Genomic DNA, 27,397 nt, shown 5'->3' on the forward strand with positions numbered 1-27,397 from the left:
CCTTCCGAAGGCAGATAAGGAAAAGGTAGGAGACGCTAGTGTTAACGAGGCAAAATCAAAGCTATCTAATGGAAAAACATCGCCAATAATATCAATAAAGAAAGAGCCAGTTGAAGATAGTGAAAATAAAGTTGTTACTTTAGAAGAACAAGTGGCGAAAGAAATCATTGAGGATCTTGAATCAAAGAATGAACATGAAACTAAAACAAATGATTTAACCTTACCTTTAGTAGAAGATGAATCACTAAGAGGCAAAGAACAGGTACGTTATCAACATATTGATGTGCAATGCACAGATGTATTACATTTGCATATTATAAATATCGTTTTGTATTTTTCAGTCTACGTTAGAAGATTATGAAAAAATTCCTATTGATGATTTTGGTGTAGCAATGTTACGGGGAATGGGATGGCAACCAGGAAAGGGAATTGGTTGAAATGAAAAGTATGAATTTTACTCTGGATTAAATTAATTGTATGTATTTAATACATCACTTATTGGAAAGTAAACAGAGAACATCATTTTTTATTTCACAATCGTTCATTCTAACTATTACAGATTAGTAGCAGCTGTCATACCAGAATTACGACCAAAAGGTATGAGTCTTGGAGCAGACAAAGTAGGCATTGTAGAAGAAAAATACAGATTCCAAAAAAGAAGAGGAAGAAGTTAAAATGGAGAAAGGAACATTTGTGAAAATTATAGCTGGAAAGCAAAGTAATAATTATAGTCAAATAGAAGGATTCGATGATGATGCTGGAAGGCTCATAATAAAACTAGCTCTTGGTGGAAATATAATATCTGTAAATGAATTTATGGTACAGCCAGTGACTAAATCAGAATATTCTAAGAACTCAAAAGTTCAAAGTTAATATGAAGTGTTAGTTTTTCATTAAGGGACTTTTAAGAAAATAAATTTGAATTGACATATACATATAAAGACATAATCGGACATGTAGAAAAACTAATTCAAAAGTACCTGTAAGTGTGTTGTTGCATGCAATTTTTTAAAGGTCCCTTCTATTTTTATATAAAATATGATAAATGCAGAGGTTTTAGCTTTCAGTATTTTATGGGATTAATTTCAGATACAAAAAAGTATGAGGAATATAAGGACAAGGAATCCAAGGGACTCGAGCAAAAGATGGATAGAAAAGGATCAATGTCCCCTGACCCCGAAGACGGTGAAGATGGTGACAAAAGTAGTAATAAAAGAAAGAAAATCGGAAGTACGATGCACAATAAGAACAAGTATGATAAAGTGGGGGATAAAAAATCAGAAAGACGAAAAAGGCGCTCCGAATCTAATGATGACAGCGATAGTGATTCTGAAAAGAAGAGACGGAGAGAAAGAAGTAACTCTAATAGGAATGATTCTTATAAATTAAAAAGATTGAAAAAGTCAAAGAAAGATAAGAAGCACGATTGCTCATCCGAAAGATCAAGTAAAAAACATAAAAAGAAAGAGAAAGAAAGAGAAAACGTTAGAGATAAGAAACCCAGAGATTACGCAGACAGAAAGAAACACAAAAGACGAGAAAGATCAAGATCTCGATCATTTAGTAGGCAGTAATATTTTCCAGGGACGTATTCGGTCATTTTACTTTCAAGATAAATTGTACAATTTTATTTATACAGATTTTATAATAAAGTGTATTTTTACAAAATATTATATTTCTTTTCTTACCCTTAACTGAAAATTACATTTAATTATAATATGTAATAATGTTTACAATTACATCAAAGTTAATGTCCTAAACTTTATCAATAATTATTAAAAATCCCCGCGTATTGTTTACGTAATGTTGATATCGAGTAGTATACATACATAACCTCAAAGAACATTATGATACTTACGAACATCGCTAAACAAGTAGTGCGAACGATGTCGAGTAAGTATATTCACTATGTATAAAGTATTTATAGGTAAAAAGTATGGGAAATATATAACCGAGTGTATTTAATTTTTCCAACATTTTAGCATTTCGCTTGGCGTTGGTACAACTTCAAGTAAATGAAGTAAAAAGCAAAAATGTAGAGCGGGCAGTTTCCTACATTTCCAGCGCGAAAGAGCATAATGCTGATATTATCGCTCTTCCTGAATGCTTTAATTCACCATATGGAATACGTAATAATTTGTTTCTTTTTCTAATAATTTATTATATGTATAACAACTATATAGAAAAAAGTAAAAGTAGACAAATTACCTTATCGTTTATACTTCCATAAAGATTGTGAATTGACTCGAGAATATAGAATTTCCCCACTTTTATGATTATCGTGATTTTTGTATAAATATATTTTTTAAGATACTAATAATTAGGTACTTAATAATAAACTAGTATTATCAATTATTTTGTATTTATAATTCCACCTATAGTAGTTAAAAATTAATGTTAGTTAAAATCTAACTTTATGTTTCAAAAAGTACTAGCAAAGTCGTTAAGTAACAAGTCACTGGTACTAAACCAAATAGCATGATTGTAATTAAACAAACATTTCTAAATATTCATTTTTCATCTTGAACCTGTAGAAACAATTTATTATATGTACTATTATCTAAGTAATTATATATTTAAGTAAATCGAAATGTAAAATTTAGTTATTTTACTAATTTAAAAAATAAAAAATTGACAAACATTTCAACTTAATTTATGGTTGGAACAAAGGACAGTTATTTTTCATTAATTGAAATATTGCAATGCAGAATAGTTTCCAAAATACGCCGAGAGTATTCCCGATGAAACGGTGAAACGAGCGTTGCTTTATCGAAGGCAGCTAAGGAAAACAGCATTTATGTAGTTGGTGGTACGATACCTGAAATAGAGGGCGATAAATTGTACAATACCTGCTGTACTATTTGGGGTCCCGATGGAACTTTGATAGCAAAACACCGGAAGGTAAATAATATACCTCCATGTGGCTTTGAAATTGAAAATATCGGGGTGGAGAAAGTGACTCTATCTAGGAATAATTTAGGAATATACATATGTACATACGTGTACTATAACCAATTCTATAATTTAAAAAATATGTTATAGGTTTATAAAATACGTTTTGATACGAGAAACATACATTTTTGTCGTAATATAATATATAAGTTTTTGTACAATATATTTGTTTTGTAATATAAATTTTTCACATACGAAAAAACTTATTTTTTCTTAAAAAATATTCCTTCTCAAATATTATTAAATGATAAAACTTTTTAATAAAAGAAAGTGATAAAAACGCTGTCAGTTATTAAATAAAAAACAATTAAAGTTTAAAAGTTCGTAACATTGATGTTAAATTACAAAAGTTACAGCAATAGAGTTAGCAACTATATTTTTATGTTATTAGGTACATCTATTCGACATCGACATTCCCAACAAGATTACTTTCCGAGAGAGTGATTCACTCAGTCCTGGTGATTCCCTAACAATGTTTGATGTGAAGGGCTGGAAAATAGGTATTGGCATTTGCTATGATATCAGATTCGAGGAAATGGCACGCATTTATCGGAACAAAGGTACAGTAGCTTAATCGAACAATACTTAACTAGCAGGAAAGTAACTATCTTTCTTAAATATATTCTATATAAAGTATAATCAATATAATCTGTAACTCTGTATAAAAAGGAGCTTAATTTAAAAAACCAGTATATTCGCTGAAAATGAAATAAATAAAAGAATTAGAAGCACGACAAGAGGACTGTTCTCGCATATTCATAAATTATGGAATGTGGACTGTGCACCTACAAAGTTAACTAAAATTCAGTGGTCTCATATTTCCCGTTTCTCTGTGTTAGGTTGCCAAATACTGATATATCCGGTGGCATTCAATATGACCACTGGACCACTGCACTGGTCATTACTTCAGCGTTCCAGAGCGAATGACAATCAATTATACGTCGCCTGTATATCACCGGCTCGTGTTCCTTCAGCAAGTTATGTCGCATGGGGACATACACAGTTGACAAATCCCTGGGGGAAAATCCTTTATGATTTGGAAACTCAGGAAAATATGGTGGTCACCGATATCGGTAATTTTCAGCTTAACATTAAAAGCGAGAAAAATCCATGATGTAATTAACTTTTAGTCTCGTTGGTTCATCGATTTTGCCGGCTCCCTCTGTATTTGCTGAATTTATTAGCAAGCATTACTTATTACTTCGTATGTTTTTCTTTTCTCTCAGATTTGAAAGTTGTTGAGGAAGTAAGGGCTCAGATACCTACATTTTCTCAAAGACGTACGGATTTGTACGACACTGTCTATAAAAAGGAGTAACTCTACACTGAAACAGAAAATGTTTTCTTATAATATTTCTACTACAATACCGTTTTTTTTTTTTTTTTTTTTTATGACTTATTACTAATTACTTATCATTTGTACTAAATGAATAACTCAATTAAGAAAACCAAAATGTTATAAATAATAATCTGTATATCTTGTGTATCAATATGTAATTGGATATTGTAATAATATTGGAATGTCTTTGATCAGGGATATGATAAAGAACACGCGAAGACTACATTCTTTTGAACATCTTTAATATCCATCATTTATAACATTAAACATCTTTTTAAATATTTAGATAGATTAATACGTAACTCTTTATATATATATATATATATAAACATTAATTTGAAGTTACAAGCTTAGAGAAATTGGTCGATTAATATTTATAGATCGGCTGTCTTGATGAAAGGCTTAAAGAAAGCAAAAACATAACAATGTCGCAAATATAATTTATAGTTTAACTTCTTTCTTGTATCTGTCTGCCTTTCACGATGTTTTACCAATTACAATAAGTAATTTCGACTTCTTTGCGCTCCGTTTTAACGCATTCGAGACCGAAAGAAATTCATATCAATCAGTAGGCATAATATATATAACTGTACATAATACATTATAGTATAACATAGTATATAATTTTATATTTTAAAAACATGAGGCATAAAATTTAAGATTGTCATCGATTTAAAATTAAAATATGAAAAGGATATTCCAGAGAGAGAAAAGCACAGTATCATTCTAACAAAACATTCAGATCGTACTGACACCCAGGAATCGTATTACAATAAAATCTCGGTCTCGAATGAATTAACACGAACGATTAACATGAAACACACTTGCGGCTTAAACACCTTCGATATCGAGGAAATTCAAACTTTACAAATAAAAGCAGCCTGTTCCTCTTTCCACCACAGACTCTCATACCATATCCGCTCTTATCCAGGCTTTTACTTGAAATCTCTGTCTATTTACAATTTAAATTTACCCGGACCACTCGTTGAATCGGCAGCCCTTTATAAATATATAATGAGCCCAGAACATATACCTGTGCCCCTAGCTGGTATCAGCTCTAGTAACGTTCATACCGGAACTTTCATACGACGCCAATTTGTCACGCGTGAACATCGATTCTTTCAGGGGTCACGGCTTTATGGGATTATATCCTTTAAAGTAATTAAAGTGATACTAATGATACAGAATTTTTTACAAATGTTTAATATGTCCATAAAATAGGAAGTTTCGTGCTCTCTTATTTTATATTAATTATAAATTAATAAGTTTTACATTTGTTATCTATAGATTTAATAAATTATTAAAATTCCATGAAGACATATTCTGGAACACATTAGAAGATTTTGCTGTAATTTACAACGGATGCTCCGAGTACGAACAGGCAGTAAACGAACAAATAGAAATTCAGGCTATTGTGGTAGTATAGCTCACGTGGGATTTTAAGCTCGAATTGGACTTAAACGTTACGATCGTCGTGAATAATTACGATATATACCCTGTACGACGAGCAGAGAATCTTAAATTATTAACGGCTATTCCTTTGTGCAAAGTGCAATTTTATTAACGGCCTGTAACGAATGAACGGCTCGTTTTGAATAAAGTTTACATTTAGAAAGTAAACACAGAAACACATTTTAAGAAACTAAGATATCGAGTTCTACTTGTAAACATCAAGTGCTCTTCGTTTGAGAAGATTACGAGTCTCTTCTTCGATAACGACATTAATTAAGAAGTTTCGATACCGTTTATGACATTAAGATCTCATTAGTAAAGTTATATCATTAAAATCCTACTGTTCCTAGAGAATATATATAGTTAAAACTTCCAGAGGATCAACAGGTAAAGAAATTGTTGATAAAAGCATTGTTAGTGACAACTGACTGTAATCGATATCTGCTGGGTGAAGTTGTGTGTTCTGAGAATCTGTGTTAATGCAAGGATTCTGTTACAAATCATCGACTAAAGAGCCACCGGGCACGTCCGACCGATCGATCGATACCACGAACCTTGAATGAATTAACGCTCAAGGTGGAACGGATTTAATAGATCGGGTGTTAGTGTAATTTGACACTTTGTATACACTTGCTTTATGCAAACAAAGTTTGTTGATGTTCTGAACTCGATGGTTATAAGATCTTATTGAAACTCCAGTATTTCACCCGCACGGTACGACACTTTGTTGATGATTGTCCTTGTATGTTGTTGATACTCCCCATCAGCCGTTAAATTTTGTTCGTCTATCGTACTTTTCTAGTCAGAGGTTTTCCCTGATGTTTTTCCCTACTGTCTAAGTCATCAGGTTTGCAGCTCGGGGAGGACAGATAATTCGGAATTTCCCAAAGGAAGGAGAGGTGTCGTCCGAGCCATAAAGGGACGGTCACTCAAAATACCGAATAGATTCATTTAAATAATTATGAGAAACAAGTAAGTTTTGTAACCACAAGTTTTCAAATGTTATAGTTTGAATCTGTTCTTATAATTTTAAAAAGACCTTACAGCCAGGATCTCTAAAGAATTCGATGAAAATTCTCATGAGACATCGATTGAAACAATTAAACGCAACAGAGAATGGGTATAATCATATAATTCCTCCCCATTTCAAAATTCATTCATATACATCGATGTTTGTTTTCATATTTGTTTTATGTGTGAATAATACGTATTTATTGGCATCAAAATATTTTCCGTTTCAATTCCTGGTCATTTTAGATCGAAACTTCCAAATATCGTTGATTAAAAATTTTTTAATTTTTAAAATGAAAGGCACTAATTATAGGACAAAAAGTTGTTTCAATTATTTGAACATTCTGCTTCATTCCTACAATAACATATTTTATTTTAAATGAAAACAAGAAACAATACTATTGTGTATAAGTTTAACGGAGTGACACAGATGATTTGTAGCTAACACTGTAGCTAACATAGTTTCTGCAATATACCCTCTAATCGAGTAGAAACAAGGGGATTTTAGAAATTTCTATTAACCGACAGTATTGTCAACAAGTTTTAACAATGACTGAAGGTTGCAAAATTAAATATAAAATGATTTATTAATAGCATATGCGGTGTTAAATTTGTAAATAAGCAGTTTATCTTTTAAGAATAACAAAGACAGCAGAAAATAAAGATAATATTCTAATTATATCGCAAACTAACGAATAATGTAAAGAATTTATTTTTGTTATCTATATCACAGATTTTAGGTAAAATATTAATTTACTTATTACTAGGAGATTGAATTTGAAATATAATTATAATTTATAAGGGACACCTTTAAACTAGCAGATATTTGGTAGCAGTTCTCTAGCCTTTGTACAATATAACACAGTTCGGTTTAATTGAGTTTAATCCCTTTGACCAGCCAGTTTCCAATTTCATTAATGGCATAATCTCCTGACAATTTCATACCCTTCAAAAGAAACACGATTTTCTATTATTGTTTTACAATCGCGGAATATGATCAGTGTTTCAATTAAGCTCCACTGTTCTAATTTCCCGTCTACGCACGATGTGGGTACACCGTTTTTTTGTTGTTTTTAGATACAAGTGACGAGAAATTATGAAATGATATTTTAAATTTAAACTGATTTCATTCATTGATTTATTGTAGCGACAATGGTAACTTGTTTAAATAAAGATTTTATAAATAAAATATTTAAGGTCTAAAATAATAAATTGACACATGTGAAAACATTAAAGCTGTTATCCTTATTCATGGTCTTGTTGCAACGTGTTTAACGAGCGTAACGTAGGCGTGAAAACGAAAACGTTGAGACTCTTGTGGCGTAAAAAGACTGAATCCCTCATAGAAATACAAGAAACGAATACAAGAAACGTGCACATAGTTTATTCTCGATCTTGGATACATAAAACAAAAAAAAAAAAAAAAAAAAAAAAAAAAAAAAAAGAAAGAAAGAAAAAAAAAGAAAAGAAAAGAAAAAAGAAAAAAGAAAAAGAAAAAGGAACAAAAATTTTTATTGGTTATTTAACGAAACTCATTGTATCATTTTTACTACTCTATATAAAACGTAGAATCATATATTGACGAATGTTATTTCGAATTTCTAACTTTAGAACGATAATTACATATTTGTAATTACCAATAAGTGGTAGTAGCATTAAAAATATGGAATATTCAACGAGATGAAATATAGGTAAGGTATTTAAAAGAAAAAAGATTGAAACGTTCGATGTAAAACGATGAAATTAAATGATTGGATTTGAAAACTTGATTCGGTTTAACAAGTCGATGAAAAAAGTATTCATCGTATGAAAAAAGAATTCATGTTCCTGTCGATATATCAACGACGTGCGCCGTTACTTCCGACTGCTCTGCAATTCAAATGCAGTACTCGAATATACATGGCGAAAGAAATGGAAATTGAGCAATTTAAGGGAACGAATTACTCTCGCGTCCGCGTAACTTCAAAATGTTTCACGTGTCCGTATTTGCGAAACGAAATTCGTCGTTGTCCAATTAACACGCTTGCAGATGCTACATTCACTTTGTTGCATATAGGGCTTAAATATATGAACAAATAGAACGGAGCAACTGTCATTAGCGTAATTTTAACGCGTTAAAATAAATTAATACATAATTTCGTCATTTACGTTTATTACGTTGGTCTACGTTTTTTCATCTACGTCATCTACGGCACCTACGCGAATCTTATTAATTACGTCTTTGGCAGTGTTCGTTGCTATAAATGAAACTTAATAGTTGTTGAAACCGCTCGAAAGTCGTGTTCCTAAATCATTCCCTCGTCTCGTATCGTGTTCATCAAATGGAAAAGGAGATTGTGTTTTAATGAAATCGCTTGTTACTATCAATCTTGCTGTGTCACTCGCATAGGAGATGAAAGTGAGGAAGGAGAAAAAAATTAAGGTAAGGTCATCAATGAGCAAAATGTTTAATGTAATTAAAATTGTAATTAAAATTGAGTCCGCTGCTAAATATATTCGATCAAATAGGTATGTTCAATAAACATTCGATCTCGTTCCCTGAAAGCTGTTCCTGGATATCTGGTTGGATACTTTGCGCACGGAAATACAGAGTGTCAACAGTAACAAACCCTCTATGTAGTGTTTTTGCTTTGCCCTTTTGAACAGGTAGATAACATTTTGCTTCGAAAAACGGATATATATTCCACGGATATGCACATACAGAGTATGTGTATAGATATACACATTGATATACACCTTTGTACAAAGTGTCAAAAAAGTATTTATCGCGGTTTTTTTTTCAAGCCATTCTACACCTTCGATTTGATGAAAATTGGTTAAATAAGTGTAGCGCAAAATTGATCTTGACCACAATTTTCAGTGTCAAATTGTTTTTCTATTGCATCATATAGTGCTCATTAGAAAGGAGAGTTGCGTTCTTTTAGAAAAAATGTTTGAAATTTCATTAATACTTAGACTGATTAGATTTTATTCATATTTTAAGGTCAAATATGGAATACAATAACATCAATACTAATATCTACTTTTTTGTGCGAATTACACACTACTACTAATTTTACACTACTTTACTTTTACACTACTTTCTTTACACTACGTTTTACTACTTCGTTAACACACTACATACATACACTACTTCTTTTCCCGATGGCTGAAACTAATCGTTTTGTCCACAGCGCCATCGGAATCTTTATTGAGAAATTAAAATACTACAATTACTATCACTGAACTCAACATCCATAATACACTATGTTTTTCAAGTTTAGATGAACGATTCACAATAACCACATCAGATCCAAACCAATAGCCTGTGTCAACCTCATCCACGCACTGAAACTCGCAACATCGGCGTCCAATGCGGAATTTCTTGCAGCTCTGTAATAAAAAGAAATCGATTAATTGTACGGATCAATCGTCACTAGACTACTCGAAAATCCAGGTCATTCAAAGAATGAAAGAAAAAAGAATTGCTCCAATTCAACCATTGCCTTTGCAAAACTAGTATTTGAGAACCATTGGTCAAATATATTATAACACTAAACGTACATTTCGGGAAGAATAATTTGTGCTATGAAACAAAATTTCATCAGCAGTTTCAACTTAAATATAGATCCGACGATTATTTACGAACAAATAGTATAAATCTTTTAGCAATATGAAATTCGCAATATTTATTCAAATATTTATATTTATAGTACGCCATTAGCAAAGAAGACATGTTTGCGTGCGTTATCGATTTTACGCTTTTGCCACGCAAACATGGAAATTGCGATTCAAAATTGAATTTGCAATGGAAACGGTTGACGTTACGACATCAATAACATATTTCAAAAACATTGATGATATCATACGGAATCAGAGAGATTCTATGAGAAGTTAAACGCATAATCATCCTATTGTAAATAACAGGAACAGAAAGTACACAAGGAATAATACAGAATCATCCTATCATCCTATCCTATTATACAGGATTGCTTTGATTCGAGCTCAAACATAGGCAAATCTGAAAGAATTTTTCGCAGAATTTCCTTCCCCTTTGAATTGGCTTTTATACAGAACGACTTTAATCTTTTCAAGGAAATACCTATAGAGTGTGACGATCTATGATTTTAAATAGAGAGGTATATCTGAAAAGAGGTGGATGTAAAACGTAGCATATAAAACGTAGATCAAATCTTTATTCAAGGATTTTTTCTCTTCGCAGAGAATCAGGTTTTCAAGAACGATCGAATATGTATGTACTCGATTTACACGTGAAGTTGTCATTAAAAATATTGTTGCGTTTAAAAAGATAAATATTGATTTAAATTTAACGAAATTGTTAGTCCAATTGTTTTAAGCTTAAAGATATGTAGGTGTCACATTTATATATTGAAAATCTGGGAGCGGCATTAATTAACAAATCTAGTCACGCGCACACGTACTTTAAAACCATGCTTGAAAATCGATATTCCCTGAAACAATGCATCGTTCTGCGCTTCCAATTTATTTTCGCACGAAGAATCAGTCCATTCATCGTTGCCGTCACCATCGCTACTGTAATCTATATTACTCGAATAAATTCTATATCTTGATTGGAAAATCGCATATTTTAACGAACTTTCTGTGTGTGTGTGTGTGTTTTTTTTTTTTTTTTTTTTTTTTTTTTTTTTTAATGATTTTAATTGGCAATTTCCGAAATTGAACTATAGCTTGAGAATAAACCGATAATATTTGAGAGTATATATACATACATACATCATGTTTTTGATGGGTTTTGTAGTAAAATAATTGTAGAAAAAGCAAACTTTTTAAGAAAAAATTACCATATTCGAGTAATAAATTATAGAAAATTACCAATGTAATTTAAAACTTAAAAAGAAGAATCTATTACACGTAATAAAGAGAAGGACTTGTTCACGAACGGCAATTCAACAAATACAGTCGTTGCAGAAACATAGTTTTACAAGGGAGAAGAATCTCTCTAGGAACTCGACGATATCACGCCAAGCGAAAATTCAATAAAGTGATTACTAACCGTATTACCAGCGGCAATCGTGTTACGGCAATTCGTAAATAAGTTAGTCGTCTATTTGGAGAAACGTCGCTGGCAATATCGTCACATTTTAATTACGTCAGCGCTATCAATTGGTCTTGGAAGAAAGTTTTCCATTATGTACTTTTGCCCACGGCGTCGTTCCAACAAATGAATCCGAGTTTTGAATCGCTTTCTCTTATATCACGAATTTGTAACGGTGTTTCTTCAAACTTTAAACGATTGTAATGAATGCCTTTGCGTACAAAGACTGATACCTGGTTTGACTAGAAGCTTCAGCTAATTAGTGCCCCAGTTAATTTGGATGTTCACTACCACGCCACTTAAGAAGTGGCTTCGTGTCCGAGCGGATTTCCCCCAGGTAAAAAAAAAAAGAAAAAGAAAAAGAAAAAGAAAAAAAATAGTTAATTTGGATGTTATAAAATGTTATATAACTTATCTAGAAGAACTTATCTTCTACTTGGTAGTCGCATAAGAGAAGACCGAGCCATTGAATCGCTCAAATAGATCAGCTGATTCGCTTAACGTATTTTTACTTCCGATGACGTAAACAAGAGCAGAAAGTACACAAGTAATAATACAGAAATGTCAAATGTACAGAGGAATAGATTTCGTTAAATCATTAGCACGTAACATTTCCTTATAATTCTATTTGTGCATAGCAAAATAGCTTGTGTGCTTTCATGAATTATAATTGATATTTAGAAGCTTTCATGTAGGTAGATATATAACTCGTGTTAATTAGTAATTTAACAATACATCATGACAACATAACATTTTCGTTTCTTCGTTTATCTCGTTATGCGCGTAAACGAATGTGTAAATAAAGACATATAATCAACGATAACATGTAGTGGCAAGCATGATAATTATCGACAAAGGAGAATATTGGTGAAATGATTGTGGTGATTTCACTCGGTGTATCGGTAAATAAACTTTGATAGACATTGCCGGTGAATTCGCTGCCGGTGAAATCGTGTCGATGAAATAATTGTCAGTGATTTAAAGATAACCCAATTTATTGATCTCCCCTTCATAGAGTTGTACGTCTCTCTATAAAACATTTAGCTTAGTCACACTAAACTGAACTGGACTGGACTGCAAGTAAGAAGATTGAAATGCAAAATTCACGTGTGAGATGGAAAGTTCGATAAGGCGATTATGTATATTAACCCGAAAGAAAGCTCATGGCTTTGCAACGCGTTACACGCAACACGGAATTTCCCTCGCTGAAATAATCCTATTACAACGATACGATTTTCCTTAACAGATCTCGCAATTTAATTCTCCCTCTACAACTTTTTATTAGGTTTGAAACACGAGAGTTTCGAAGCTCTGCAAAGTCTCGCGAATCTAGAAATCGAGTTTCAACGTATTTTCGCTTCTTATTTTATAGCTGTTAATAGTTATTATCTCACTCTGCACGTACATCAAACGAGTACTTATGTAAATCCAAAGGAAACGGAAACAACCGAGAATAATTGAGGATAATTCGAATACGTACCAGGCGGCAATACAATTTCTCGCGATTAGTAAAGTGTTTCGCAAAGAAAAAAAAAGAAGGAAAATTGTATCGGAGAAATAGGGGAAAAACGGTGGCGTACATCAAGCAATCTTTATGGCTGTAATACATTTATTATTCATTTATGTTCATTTTCTATCGCGTAACAGACGTTGAAATAACTGGCAGAACGAGCATATAAATCTTGTATCGCTCGACCTGACTTCTCCCGATGGAAAAATATTCACCAGCCTGGGATCGTGCATCGCTAATTACTCCGTTCTACTTTTCGAACGCGTTTCCATCCATACAGAAAAGCAAGAAGGCAAACCCTATCGCACAGTCATGAAGAGATGCAAAAGCAAGAAACCAAGCAACGACATGCCGATCGACATGGTGGAAGCAGTCCTACAGAGGCTATTCACCATGGGACACGGACCCTCCCATTACGAGGGCCGCGAAGAGGCAGAGACCGAAGAAGAAGAAGGCATCAGCTTCAGCGTCGTCATCGGCGAAGGCGATGTCGTCGATGCCGCCGGAAGAATGAACACCAAGAAGGCTGCAGGAGTCGATGGAAGACTCCTGGACTGCTGGAAGCAGGAGCTGGAAGCAAGCTGGAACCAGACTGCTGGAAGACGGCCAGAGTAATACTGCTAAGGAAGCCGGGAAAGGATCGCGTACCGGCCGATAAGCTGGGAGTATTCCCAGCCATGAGCAAGATCTGGGAAAAATGCTTTAAGAAGATCATCGAGAGATGCATCGGAACGGACCCGTTCCATCGGAGGCAGTATGGGTTCAGAAAGAAGAATTAGCTTAGCGAATACCGATAAGAACAGGAAGAAGCTGAAACGGGCACAACGAACGGCCCTGTGCATAACAACGACGGCATACCGTACCGTCTCCCACGCGGCACTTTGCGCGTTGACCGGGAATCTCCCGATCTACATAAAGATAAAGATGCTCGGAGAGACTTACGAGAGGAACAAGATCCATAAGACCAGGATCGGCGCGGATGACGGCAACGAGCTGAAAGCGCAGGGAAATGGAGGAACTGGAGGCGCAAGGAAATTAATACCGAGTGCGCTGCTATTTACCAAAAAGAAGATGGACATCGATCATCACACCATGCAGCTGTTAACCGGGTATGGGAGTGTGGCGGCACTCGACAAGCCAAATACCACCACTCGACACTAACTAGTGTCGGACGACGGCAGCGACATCTACAGCCCCCAGTGACAATTACAGCGGACCAGGCCCAACTACTACAACTATCACGCACGTCCAATAAATATATAACGCACACACGGCCACCTCTACAGGAGTTTTGGTGTCTATAGAAAGAGGATTGGCAAGAGCAGCGACAGCAACTGTCTCGACTGTGGAGACCCTAACGACGATGCAGAGCACGCCCTGTTCACGTGCCCGAAGTGAACGGACAGAAGGATTGAGCTGGAGAACGCTCTTGGCGAGAAGATAGACGTGGACAATCTGATCGCCACGGTGACCGCCAAGAACGAGAGCTGGGATAAATTCAGGCAATTTCGCAAGACCGTCATGTCTCACAGGAGGGTGACAACGAAGGCCTTGAAGGAGGCAAGGAGGAGAACGAGAGCAACAACAACTACTCGGAGCAGTGAAGGCAGAGATACAAGACAACAAAGAACCACAGAAGGAGATCAGCCCAGTATTCCGAACTAGCTGAGAAGATGACGAGAGCAATACAGAATATACAGAATAACTGCCCGAAGAAGAAGATACAACGGGGCATGAAAGGACAACCTGATGACTGCCGACAGGTTTTACCGGGGTTGTCTGTCCTCAAAGCAAAGGAAAAAGGAGGAGGGGTTTTTAGTGGGTATGGCAACAACATCCGCCCGAGTCCCACATAACCCAGTGATCCGCATCACTGGGTATGCGTAACAGCATTTTCCCCTCCTCACGCAAAAAAAAAAAAAAAAAAAAAAAAAAAAAAAAAAAAAAAAAGAAAAAAAAAAAAAAAAAAAAGCTATACACTCTATCAATTTTAAGTTGTTAATTTCGTTATTATATAATTTTTCTTAGTCTATACTGAATCCAGGAAGAAGAACTTTCATCCAATTACATACTTCATTAATTCATGAATTATATTCGTTACCGTACGTACAAAAAGAAAGTTGACTGATATAAAAATTCAAAGGATAGAACTTCTAAGCTCGCGATTGGAAACAGATTCAGTTCAATGGTTTAATTTGCCATTTAATTGAATTCTCTGGCAATTTCAGCGAACTGTGGGCTTTAAAAGTGTCCCGCATTCAAACGCAAGACTTCTCCTCCACCTTTCCCTTTCTTTCAATTCCAACCTCAAGTAATTGACCTATTAATTCGACGATATATTTACATGCTCGCAAGGGATTCAAACAACTTCGTTTAACTGCGTTAAATTCGCAATTATAACCAACACGAATGTCTCAATCAATGTGCAGCTCGAAACAAATAAAAGATAATTAACTTTTCAATATAACGATTGATATGTTTGATGAAGAAAAATTTATGAATTTTTAAAAACGTCTCCTAGTACATTTAGCATTTTTATGATAAAAACTTAGAACACACACGCACACATATACTATTCCATGAAATGATTTACACAGCTATGAGTCTAATCCTATGATATTATAAAGGGATGAACGAACTTTTCCTAATAAATATAACTTTATACAAAATCTTGTTTAAAAAAATTAGTTTTTTATTCTCATTAAATTAATTTAATATCAGAATATATAATTTTAGTCGTTATCAAAATTTTATGTCAAATGCGTTCATAGATACATATATAAATAAATGTCTAATCCTATGTATTTATTTCAACTGAAATCTTAACTTAAATATTTATTAACAATATTCTGACGAATATGCAATGAAAGATAAAAACAACTTTATTTTTCTTATAGAATGTCTCATGCTTCTTACTCATTTTATGTTTCTCGTTGTCAATGCGTAACTACTTATCAGCCGCATGAATGCTAAGTTTTACTACTGAGAAACGAAGAGACATATAGATGCAAATATACGCTACCTCGCGTGAAAAAAACATCAGATACATTAACCAGAAGGAATATCCGATACATATAAAATTCATAGCGTAGTTATTTATACATACGGAATAATTCTTTCTGTATGAAATATTCTTTCTTCTGAATTCTTATTATAAATGTATGTCCATTTTCTACCTTAAAATGTCTCTCCTTTGAAAAACTCCATTTAAATATAACGATTAACAAAATATTACCAATAAAAATATTAAAACGAGATGCTGAAATAACCTTTTAATGAAACACAAATGATTATTTCAACTTTAATTCTGTTAAATTTGAATTGAATCATTTATAAACCGAACAGGTGTATAAAATTTTATTGCGTAAAAATCGTGAAGCTGAAAATTAGGAACGAATAACGAATGAGTAACCTAGTTTCATTAAAAGGTACGTGTACGCCGATCCGCGTAACAACTTCGACACTCCAATTATTATAAAGCATGTATCCTTCAGAGATTTTTTGCGCGAACGCAAGATACCTTTTACACGTGCAACTGAATAAGTGGAACGTGATTTTCAATATTTCTTCTTGTAGAACTTGTAACAACGTAACTGTTTCACGAATATTTTCCCTGACACTTTTACAACGATGCGTAGAAATCTCCTTTTCTAATTAATAATTTCAGCATTTCTCTGAACAGTTTCGTTGCGATTAAAAAATATACAAAGCTTACGACGTGCTTGTTTAAAAATATTTATATGGAACAAGATTTCGAATTTGTCACATCAATCGCGATCTCAGCAGGTGTAAATTAATTCGTTCTAATGAACGAATAAATTAAACGGCTCGTGACAAAAATTATCCCTGTCCATGTTTGTCTTTCTAAAACTAATTCAAGGCGAGTTAAATGAATCGCTGTGTACCCTATTCGCGCAGCATGTGTTTTAACGACCAGCATGCAAGCGTTAACGGTGTACTTTAGTTTCTCATGGTTGTGTTCAGCTGGTTGCTCTTAGAATGAGCATATACTTACAAAAGGAGGTGAACAGAACATAGCCTGGCACCATTTTGGCTCCATATGATAGCAGACGCAGAGGTTGCAAACCGATGGTCCCGGCACATACGTCATTCCATGCGAGACGGCTTTTCCTTCAAAATCAGTACAATCTTCTCCTAAAGCCACTGAAAACGATTACCAGCGTCAATATCTTTGCCACTCGACAATCGTACGCGCAGTTACGCTAACCGTTTTAACGCCACGCAGCGTGATCGCTCTATTCGCGTACGGTGGTAAATTGTGCCACGATGTATGGTCACGATCATTAATTCGCAACGCGCTCAAGCGTGCTCGTCGCGAGTCATATCAGAGTTTCCTCTCGTAATTACTTGTTTTTCAAATAATCATAAACCAAATAAAAAAAAAAAAAAAAACCAATTTAAAAAATTACCTCTTGAATCGGAAAACCAAATCCTGCATTATAGAATGTTATCACGCAAACGAAACGCAGAGCATAAATATTTCGCAAACTTTTGAGTGTTTGTTGTAACGCTTCCAGTATAACCGATGAAATGAAGCGCGAGCACGTCGAACGGTAATATTTCGATGAAAAAAAACAGGATGAAAAAGGGCAGCGCGATCGCGTCGATCGGTACTCCTGGCAAATAAATAAACGAAGCGCTATCGCGCTGCATAGCACAAACCGATACGGAGTCTTGAAACATCCGACACTAAAACGGTTAATAACATTACGAAAACGACCGTACCAGGAAATTTTTGTTCAACGGATCCGCATTGCGGCTATCACGATGCTTCTTCGTTGCATCGATGCTTCATCGATGAGATTAAAGCACCGTTGAAATAGGTTATTCGATTTCTTACATGGGGAAAAAGTTTTTATATCGTGTTTGCTGTTTTACTTCGCAAGTGTGCTTCACAGTATACGTTAGAACTCCAAGTCGAGCTATCCGAGTTAAAGTCTCTTGAAACTTAAAACGGCGCTTAAAGGATATAGGTATAACAGAAGGTTCGTTTAAAATTCAAAAGTGTATATACGTACATATACATTTGAATAAAAATAGCGGATAATCTCAAGTAAAAAAGTAGGTTCGTGTTAGTAAAATGGTTTCAAAATACTTGTCAAAAGTCAAACGACTTGACTAATTAAGAATGGATGTAAGAGATTGAAAGCAAAGGGCATCTAAGAGTATCAATTAAGTAACAAACTCACGGTGACAAAGAGGTTTTCACTCGATCGAATTCAAATAAAACGGTTAATTTGAGCGAAACTTTAGGTACACGAGAAGCGACACGCGTCCTCAAGGACTACGAAGGTTCTACTCGAACGAATGAAAACTTTTCTCTGGCCCGGTGTGTATACACAAGACGTGCGAATTTAAAGTGCAGATTGTATTAATTGAAATAATTGCTTGGTTTGATCAAATTAATCGTTTTAAGCTGAAATGACGAAGGTCATCCAAGTAATTGATGTCCACTGTAATTATTTGTTAATCGCGCGTGGAATCGGAACGATTCGACCTCGTTCCAACGCGAATCGTTACTAAGGCAGAGACGACAATTAATAATTGTCGCGTCATTTGTTCGATCGTGTTCACAAATTCAAATACGGCTGAGTGGCGGAAACCATTTATAACACGTCCCGTACCGCGTAGGTCGTATACATATCTCAGGATGAATTTTTCGTACTTCGCCGCATATATTCTCCATGTTAGACATACCATAAAATATTTCGTGCAATCCCATATTCCTGTCTAATGTCGGGAATTCTCTTTCCATAGGTCTGCGTTTTCCATATTATCTATTTTGCTTATCAGTAAACATTCTTACAATTTGTGATTAATACTGTACGTACAAGAACGTTAAGTTTTTGACGTTGTAATATTTCACATGAAATAATAATGGCTGTATATCGACTAACTTATTAATTAATTAAATTCGTGTATATCAAATTTCCTATCATTTAATACTTTCGTGTAACTACAGGGATTTGATACTATGAAATGAAATATAAAACTTGGTAAAAAAACGCGCTTCGTTAGGAAATGAGGGTAATGATGCAAATATTTTTCGTAGCCATTATATAGAATTTCGATGGTATAATTAATCAGTATCAACTTACCAGCCCCTAACGGGAAGATAGTGACGAAAATAGTCTGCAAACAGATGATCGTAGCAAGTATTTTCGCATACAAGTCCTTCATGGTTGTAAAGGATCAGGAAATTTGTTGCTGTAGAATGGGAAAATCAGGTGTTTTAATATAAGTTGTGCGGGCACTGGAGTGCGTAGACCAGAAATATCTGCGACAAAAATCAGAATACATTTGTTTTCACATGATTGGATCAATTTTGTGTAAGACTAAGCTGATTGAACCTAACACGGGATAATTGTCCAACTTACGACCTTAACAAGCCCGCTTGATTCCCTATAAGTGCTTGAAATTGATGCTTGTATTCTTTCCAGATTAACAAGCTTTGCCCCCCCCCCCTCCCTCTCTATTTCCTTAGATCGAGTTAGACTGCCACAACATATTATCTTTCTTCTTTTCTTTTCTTTTCTTTCGATCTTTTAAAGCCTTAAATCGCTGGTTATTATAGTGTATACATTCGATTACTCTGTAAGTCGTAAGTACATGTTTTACGTTATTTTTCATTTTCCAGCTAAATTCCACAAAAACAAGAAATATACTTCCAACGTGTTTTCACGTGTCTCTAGCAAAGATCTCAAAAACAAGTTGCGGCGCAATTTAAAACGACAAATAGCACCGTGTGTCTCGTTGTGGCAACGCACGCTTCGTCAGCTTTTTAAAAGCGCTCTCTGTCTGCTTTTTTCTCTCTTCACCGCCTATTCGTTTTTTCTTAACGAGTGAAACCGTTTTTACGAGGACGGGAGCACAGAAATGACGTACTGGCAATTCTGTTTCGTGATGACACAAGCAGCCCGGTTTCAGTGAATTAAACCTGGCCCCAAGCTTCCAATTATCTCTCCCTTCCTTTCCTTTATTTTTCCCTTCTATATCGAGTTTGAGGTTTTCTAAATTTCCATTACAATCAACTATGGCTTTTCTTTATTTTATATGTTAGCCGATGATTCATGGCAAAAGCGTCGGCTGTAAAAATATTTGGAGTTGCAACAGCAACAAGTGTGTTTTCTCAAACAGAAAATATTGGAAGCGTACTCGTTGGCAAAACAGTTCACGGATAGTTCGTCCTCTGCTTGTTATTTGTTTCAATACCGTTAGCAAATAAATTCATGAAACATAGTGGTATCGCATAAATTGAAAATAAAAGCTTTGCGTATACTTGGTAGTTGAACTTTGGCTATTATACGTATGTTATATATATATATATATAGAAGATTGCTTAGAATTTGGAGCTTAATAACATATCTCAAAATCATTGACATCAAAAAAGGTGAACCTTACTTACCAAATTTCCTTCCGTCAAATGATACATAAAAATTGAAAAAAATAATATACATAGTTTTGACTTTCTTCCGCATTATAATTTGAATCACTCGATTTATTCGACTAAAGATAATCAAGCAATAACCTCACTTTACACGTATTCTCATTAAGTGAAATAGATCACATCAGGGATTTTCAAAAGTCGATGGAACATTAATAGCGATTAATTATTTATGGATGTATTCTGCACGGTTAAAGCAATCGCCTAGTGAATTATCGAGTTCCAGGAATATGAGCGGTAAACAGGATTGCAGCTATAAATGACTCTCTAACGTGTATATTAGAGATGAATTTGATCATTTATCCTCATAATATGAAATACGCTTTTAAGTGGAAATCATAATTAACAATTTCTGGCAGCGAAAAGTAAATAAATCGATACGTTTAAATCAATATTAGAATTTCTTAATATTTTTATCAAATATTTTTATCAAATATTTTAACATCGTAGAAGTGTCGTTGGAGAGAAATATTAGGTTGTTCGAAATGTTTCTTTCGTTTTATAAAGAAATGATAGATGTACGATATTTTTTGCTTTATATTATTTTATTGAATTATGTGCGATCCACCTTTCTCCAATTTAATATAAAATAACATAAAAGAAAAAATGTTGTGTATCTATCATTTCTTTATAAAACGAAAGAAAATTTTGCGACAATCTAATAGAAATTTAGCTTTAACACAATATAAAAATGGATTGTTATGCCCCTAGGAGATAAGAACAATATGATTAATATTAATAATGAATACGTTAACGTAACGTAAAGCAGCTTTTGCAGAAGGCTATTACCTGAAAATGTTTACTAAAGAATGATAACATGAATTTTCTTAAGTACCCCATTTGATACTTAATCTACTTTGTAAATACTGTACGTCCTAACTTTGAAAGAATGCAATTTTAGCCAGAATGTTTCAAATTACCTAGCTAGTTTCCTATTAATTAATTACCTAGTTTCCTTGTAATATAATTTATATTTACATTATCTCGCGTAATTCTTTCCACTTTATTGACTTCTAAACGTTAATGTAATATAATTTTTATAATATAATTTTAATCAAAGTTATTTAAAATTTGTAGTATCTCATCCCTACTAGAATAATATTAACAAATGTGCAGAGCTCAAGTCGAATAACACCGGCTCAGATAAATGATCATCAAACTTACTTTTGTTATCGTCGATGTCAGTGATTTTAAACCAGCCAACGTCCATGGCAATCAATATTATTTAGCCGGTCTTAACGCAATGTAAAAAGCAAAGAAAAGAGGAAGGAAGGAACAGGGAAACAAAGAGATAAAACGAATTTTTCATTTTCTCGAAACTAGATCGAGTTTCAAGCTGCTCGTAAAAGAGTCTGTAGCCAATCCGACTAAATTCGACGAACCGCGCTTTAAAATTCCCAGAGAACTGTGATAACCATCGAAATCTGTACAATTTGTCGATTCATCGCTTGATTAAAAAATGGAACAAAATGAGGCTGATCAGCCGAACTTCTTTGAACTTCTAATGATCCTTATCGTTATACCCTAGGTTGAATGCTACGATATAAGCCGAAACAGCTATAAGTAGGGTTCACGTGATTGCCGCCATCTATTATTCACGCGTTACACATTCGCCAGACAGACGCGTCTAACGGTTGACATTGTTTTCTACCCTCAGTTCCAACGCAATTACGTTGCTACGTGCAATCAAGTCTCGAGTGAAGCTAATGATAAGTTGTTGTTCGATCCTACACAATTACTAAAATTATTCAAATTAAACTAATTTAGTCTAAAAAAAAAAAACAAGTAATTTCGTTATATATTTCCTTTCATAATAAGCCATGGTTGGAATATAGTAGCTGACGAAAATATTCGTATATTTGTAGAAACATTTTAGGGCTGTATTATGCATAACGGCACTATAGAATTAATACTGTAACAGAATTCTACTATCATGGTTATGCTGGTAATATTCGAAACAAATCTGAAAATCTATGTAGATGTTGTAAGATATTCAGTACGAGTACTGTGCATTACTGGTATGTACATAATCACGACGAGATAAGGAAGGTACTGTTCTCTATTGCTCATCGCTACCCGTTGCTAGTAGCAACGTACTATGCATATATATCTCGTAAAGATTTTAAATGTAGCCAACGAGACCATTTTTAATATTTGACTATCGTGACCCATTACAGTTTCATCACTTTCAATTAATTGAACACGACCCGCACCTTAAGACTAAAATACACAATATAAGTATGGCACAGAAAATCATTTAAAATTTACGGACGACTATTTATGGTATTTAAAGGCAGCAAAGATAATAATTAGCTGCGGATTTTCCTCGAATCGTAGCATACGATATGGAATCTGATTATTAAAAATTACAGTGGAAATACAGTGGATTTCCATAAGATATTCGTGCTTGTGGCAATATTTGTGGAAATAAATTCTTAACCCAAATGGACAACCTCGATATTCGAGAAATTTCGTGAAGCTGACGTCAATGGCGATATGTACTGTTGTTGTGCTATCATTTCATAGTAAGCTGTATTGATTGCACTTCTATTCACGGAATTGATTTATTCCACACAAAAGTTGACAACAATAATCGAAAAAAGAAAAATATATTACCGCCTTTCACATCAGCATACACAAGCACATAGGATTTCACACGAATATACACACTTGTAAATTCGACGAAACGATCAAATTTAATTATTTTTCGATTTTTCGGGCATCAAGTACTACATCAAACGTTACACATCAAACGTTAAAATACGGCGAGCATACAAAATGTACAAACCACTCTAAATTAATTAACTTTGAACGTTATTGATTAATTAAAAAAAACCACTGTTGCGTTGAGTTTTACATTTTAAAAAGTTGTTATCCGTTTTTGCTTTGTTTAAAACTAAAAATAGGACTACGTTCATTGTAAGTCGTAAATATCCCTTTTATTTATTTAAACAAACAGATATTTAAACAAACAATTTATAAATATATAATTTATTTACGTATATTTGTAATATCTGTTTTATACATTTGTACAACCATTTATCCATTTATCTATTTTATTTGCATATAATTTTTATAGACTTTTTTTGTTTTTTTAAAGAACGAAAAATTGTGATTCTATTTTAAGACATGTCAGGCTGAAGCGATACGCGATATATATTTCTATTCGGATTTCACCGTCGTCGTAACCGATGCTATTGGAAACGTTTCACAATAGACGTCTTAGAAGCGCTTGCAACGTCCGTCATGTGTAAGGCTCTACCACTGAATCGCGGCTGCCATTTAGTGATTAAGGTCGATCACTTAGAGACGTTAATCCGCCATAATGGTGAGCAATACATCGAAGCCATTATTGAAAGCATAGTTACGCTTTAATTTCATCGATCTTATTCACAAATAGAAGTGTACAAATTATAGGATTTCTAAATATTTAGTTTAGTTAAAAGGAGATATGAAAATGACAGGTATATTCAAAGGATAAAACAGAACCGTACGATTGTAAAGTTTCAAATCATTATAACTATTTAAATTTGAAAAATCCTACTATATTTATACAATATATTTTTATTAAGAATGGAAGAAATTTCGAAAAATCCGCCAACACTTTTTGCTGTCGTCTTGAAGCACACCATATGTTAAGCTTCTTCGTCGTTACAAATTTTATCGCGGATGTAACGAATGTTTCGAACATGTAGCACGCACGCGTCAACGCCTACATTTGGATTTTAAATATATGTTTTATGCATTAAATGTATTTGTACTTTCTTGCGCAATTTCTTTTAATTTGTTACGATATGGAGGGTTTAATTACGTTTAAGATATCTATCTGTGAATCCTTTAAATTCAAAGTTCTTTAAAAAATTACGTTACGTAAAATAATCGTTTTTCCACTTTATTGTATCATAAGATAGTTACTTAAATTCATATTACTTAAAGAATCTTTCTACAGAAAGAATAAAAAAGAATAAAATCCTATATGTTAAATTTTACGTGGTTGACGGAATACATAGCGATGACGAGAACTAACTACAGACAACAAGAAACTATTAGCGAAGGCAACTGGTGACTATGAATGTCGTCTCTATAATATGCGGCGACTAAGGAGAACAACTACCAACTACGGATAACAAGTAACAACCAACTGTCTCGTTTCTAAGAGGCAACTAACTTGCAATTATCCTCCTTTGATGGTTTCTGTAGCGCGATATACGTCTTGAACGTAGTTAAAGAATATGGTCGCTGCTGAATGACGATTTGACAGCAAGGCGATCCCGCCAGTTCAAAGCTTGACATTGCAAGCTACCGAAAACCATTAATCTTGTTATCGAATATCTAGCTTTCAGAAGAACCCTTGTGATATGATATGACGTCATGACATTTTTATGACGAAGATGAACAAACACCGACCTCTAACGAAACAAATTTTTATTAAGTGCCGTATGTGGGTTGCAGGCCGGCCAACCAAGGAAATTTATCGAATGTATAAAGTAAAATATATACGAATATATTCGATATATCATAAAATGCCCGCGTTATATCGTCTAACAGCATAAAGAAAGCTGAATTTAAGGAATTAAAAAATTGAAATACCAATTATAAGAGAGTTAATTAAATTCAAACCTATCGATCTATCTCATAAAGACCTATATTTCCTGGAAATTGATATCTTCCGAATTCTAAATTCTCCTTAGAAAGTATCATAGAGAAAATATGAAACTTGAAAAGCACATCACGCTGATGCCTCGATAAACCGTCGTGTCGATAAATCCATGTGTCCGAGCGATGAATTTTCCCCAAACAACAAAAAACTGAAGGGAAATCTTCTTTGAAGAACGTGACAAGGTAGGGGAAGCGGGAACAATGATCACGCGATAAACTGATGGTGTACGTATAGAACGAGTGTTGCGAGAGAATTATCGAGAAACAAAAAAAGAAAAAATAATCGTTGGCCGGCGCGACTATACGCTGTCGACGGGCAAACAGCGACTGAGACTAACTGAAACGAACTCTGTCACAGTATGAGCACGGGCTGCGTTCGCGGGTCGATCGAACACGTTCTGCGCCTCTCCTCGGCACCGGCGTCAAAGCCACCCCCGATGGCTGCAACGCACTGGTGCACTTGCAACATCAACCACTGGTCCTTCCTTTTTCGTGTGATATTATACCAGCATCTGTGATGCCATTTCAAAGACCGCAATCAAAGCATTAAATGCCAGATTAAAGCGACGCGATAATATTACCCCAATATTCGTCCGCAAATGTTACCGTATAGATCTTTAATTAAGCATTATTATGCTTCGAATAATTTACTATCACATGTTCCACAAGAAAACATATGTTTCACTTTTCCCCGTAGTATGATTGTAATTTATAACAAATATTTATAATTTATAATTTAAAATATTTATAATTCATTGAAAGTATCTTCCTGTCACGATTATAGGCGTAAAATGTCAAATTAAAAGTAAAAAATTAAAAACATATGGTATCCCGAAACCAAACGTACGACATGGCGAATCACGATGATACGATAAAAATTGATCTATGTCTTGATTTATTCAAACAGAACGAACTTACTCGAACTTTTCCAGAATAAACGATTTATTCGATAATATCCGTCACCAGCTTCTCTTCCTTCAACGGTAACAACTGACACCGAAAGCTCGAGAGACCCGAACGGTGAGACGTACCCAGAAGCAATGCGGTTACCTGGGCAAAGAGTCCCAAAGACTAAGGACGTGGGAAATTTCGAGAAACGGAAATGGAAACTGGAGTGGCGCGTCAATCAGCACTGACGGAAACTAATAAAAATGGAAAAAACCAAACTAATTCGTTTCACAAATTATTAAAACGATATTATTCAAAATTTCACTTGATTTTCTCACTGCACACGTCAATATTTGTCGAAATATCAATATTAAAAAGTTAATAAAAAAAATATCCTCTTTCTTCATACCTGTCTTTCTCCCGGGCGGCGAAGGAATACTAGAATGTTCGAGAACAACGGATACTTTTTGATTTTATCTCAATATCAATTTCAATCTTTTTAAACGAAATATAATCTGAACGATGAAACGTTTGATCATATAATGTTCTTCGTTCGATGCTAAAGGAAACTGAGAAGAAACATCGAAAATTCATTAATAAAACGAATTTCTTTGTTTCTGTGAGATAATAAACTTGATATACGTATTGATTTTTAAAATCAATATAGCTAACCAATGGGCACACTTTTAACAAGGCTGATGGAACATACCAAAAATCTTTCAAGGTGGTCTTGGCAACGGAAGAGTCGAAAATATGAGAATTATAAATGAAAAATTCTAATATTTTACAGCTGGCAACGATAAAGAACTCCAGATATTCTCCTAATTAATTTACAACAAATTCGCGTATATGATCGATAGCTGACGTCATTGTGTCCCACAGCTCTTGTAAAACGATAAGAATTTCCTGGAAAAGCTTGTAACCACGAAATGAAAAAGATGATAAAACTTCTAACAAGAGTACTGAGACGAGCAACTTTGTACTTACCCCTTCGGAGTAGGGAACGTGATTAAACGTCCGCGAGTTCGAAACTTTTGTAAGTCACTGCACGGCCGCTGCTTATGG

The 27,397-nt window shown here is 34.2% G+C and overlaps 2 protein-coding genes, 2 long non-coding RNA genes and 1 pseudogene across 8 annotated transcripts in view; 2 read left to right on the forward strand and 3 right to left on the reverse strand.

Annotated features, from left to right (window-relative positions):
- LOC125385294 overlaps positions 1–26,153 on the reverse strand; it is a 29,980-nt gene extending 3,827 nt beyond the window's left edge. The window contains exon 1 of the long non-coding RNA XR_007224364.1: positions 25,514–26,153. This is a non-coding gene — a long non-coding RNA (uncharacterized LOC125385294). The remainder of the gene's footprint in view (positions 1–25,513) is intronic.
- LOC125385287 (nucleolar protein 58-like) lies at positions 416–1,670 on the forward strand. Of its 2 annotated transcripts, XM_048406633.1 has the most exons (3): positions 416–475; positions 560–718; positions 1,090–1,670. In XM_048406633.1, exons 2-3 carry the CDS (start codon positions 676–678, stop codon positions 1,572–1,574), a joined length of 528 nt encoding a protein of 175 aa, XP_048262590.1. In that variant the 5' UTR covers positions 416–475; positions 560–675; the 3' UTR covers positions 1,575–1,670. The 2 variants fall into 2 exon arrangements, with proteins under 2 accessions (XP_048262590.1, XP_048262591.1); XM_048406634.1 differs by lacking the exons at positions 416–475; positions 560–718 and adding an exon at positions 839–881.
- Positions 1,575–2,334, reverse strand: LOC125385291. The gene is made up of 2 exons (XR_007224361.1): positions 2,209–2,334; positions 1,575–2,106 (listed from the first exon to the last, which is right to left on the reverse strand). It is a non-coding gene; the product is annotated as an uncharacterized LOC125385291 (long non-coding RNA).
- LOC125385285 lies at positions 1,776–4,270 on the forward strand (annotated as a pseudogene).
- LOC125385288 lies at positions 9,703–27,379 on the reverse strand. Of its 4 annotated transcripts, none has more exons than XM_048406638.1 (4): positions 27,320–27,379; positions 19,440–19,618; positions 17,336–17,484; positions 9,703–10,126 (listed from the first exon to the last, which is right to left on the reverse strand). In XM_048406638.1, the coding sequence occupies exons 2-4, from the start codon at positions 19,519–19,521 to the stop codon at positions 9,953–9,955; spliced, it is 405 nt and encodes a 134-aa protein (XP_048262595.1). In that variant the 5' UTR covers positions 19,522–19,618; positions 27,320–27,379; the 3' UTR covers positions 9,703–9,952. The 4 variants fall into 4 exon arrangements, with proteins under 4 accessions (XP_048262595.1, XP_048262593.1, XP_048262592.1 ...); XM_048406636.1 differs by lacking the exon at positions 27,320–27,379 and adding an exon at positions 26,363–26,892; XM_048406635.1 differs by lacking the exon at positions 27,320–27,379 and adding an exon at positions 21,950–24,260.
- Positions 27,380–27,397: the final 18 nt, after the last annotated feature.

This window comes from Bombus terrestris, chromosome 6 (assembly GCF_910591885.1).
Source record: "Bombus terrestris chromosome 6, iyBomTerr1.2, whole genome shotgun sequence".
In the NCBI taxonomy this organism is placed as follows: Eukaryota; Metazoa; Arthropoda; class Insecta; order Hymenoptera; family Apidae; genus Bombus; species Bombus terrestris.

What these genes read in the sequence shown, in the direction of transcription:
- LOC125385287 (XM_048406633.1), top strand. Translation starts at nt 676, where the DNA reads ATGGAGAAAGGAACATTTGTGAAAATTATAGCTGGAAAGCAAA. An exon ending in AATTATAGCTGGAAAGCAAA is followed by an intron (nt 719 to 1,089) that starts GTAATAATTATA and finishes GATTAATTTCAG; the next exon opens with ATACAAAAAAGTATGAGGAA.
- LOC125385288 (XM_048406638.1), bottom strand. Translation starts at nt 19,521, where the DNA reads ATGAAGGACTTGTATGCGAAAATACTTGCTACGATCATCTGTTTGCAG. An exon ending in TATCTTCCCGTTAGGGGCTG is followed by an intron (nt 17,485 to 19,439) that starts GTAAGTTGATAC and finishes AATCGTTTTCAG; the next exon opens with TGGCTTTAGGAGAAGATTGT. An exon ending in TGTTCTGTTCACCTCCTTTT is followed by an intron (nt 10,127 to 17,335) that starts GTAAGTATATGC and finishes TTTTTATTACAG; the next exon opens with AGCTGCAAGAAATTCCGCAT.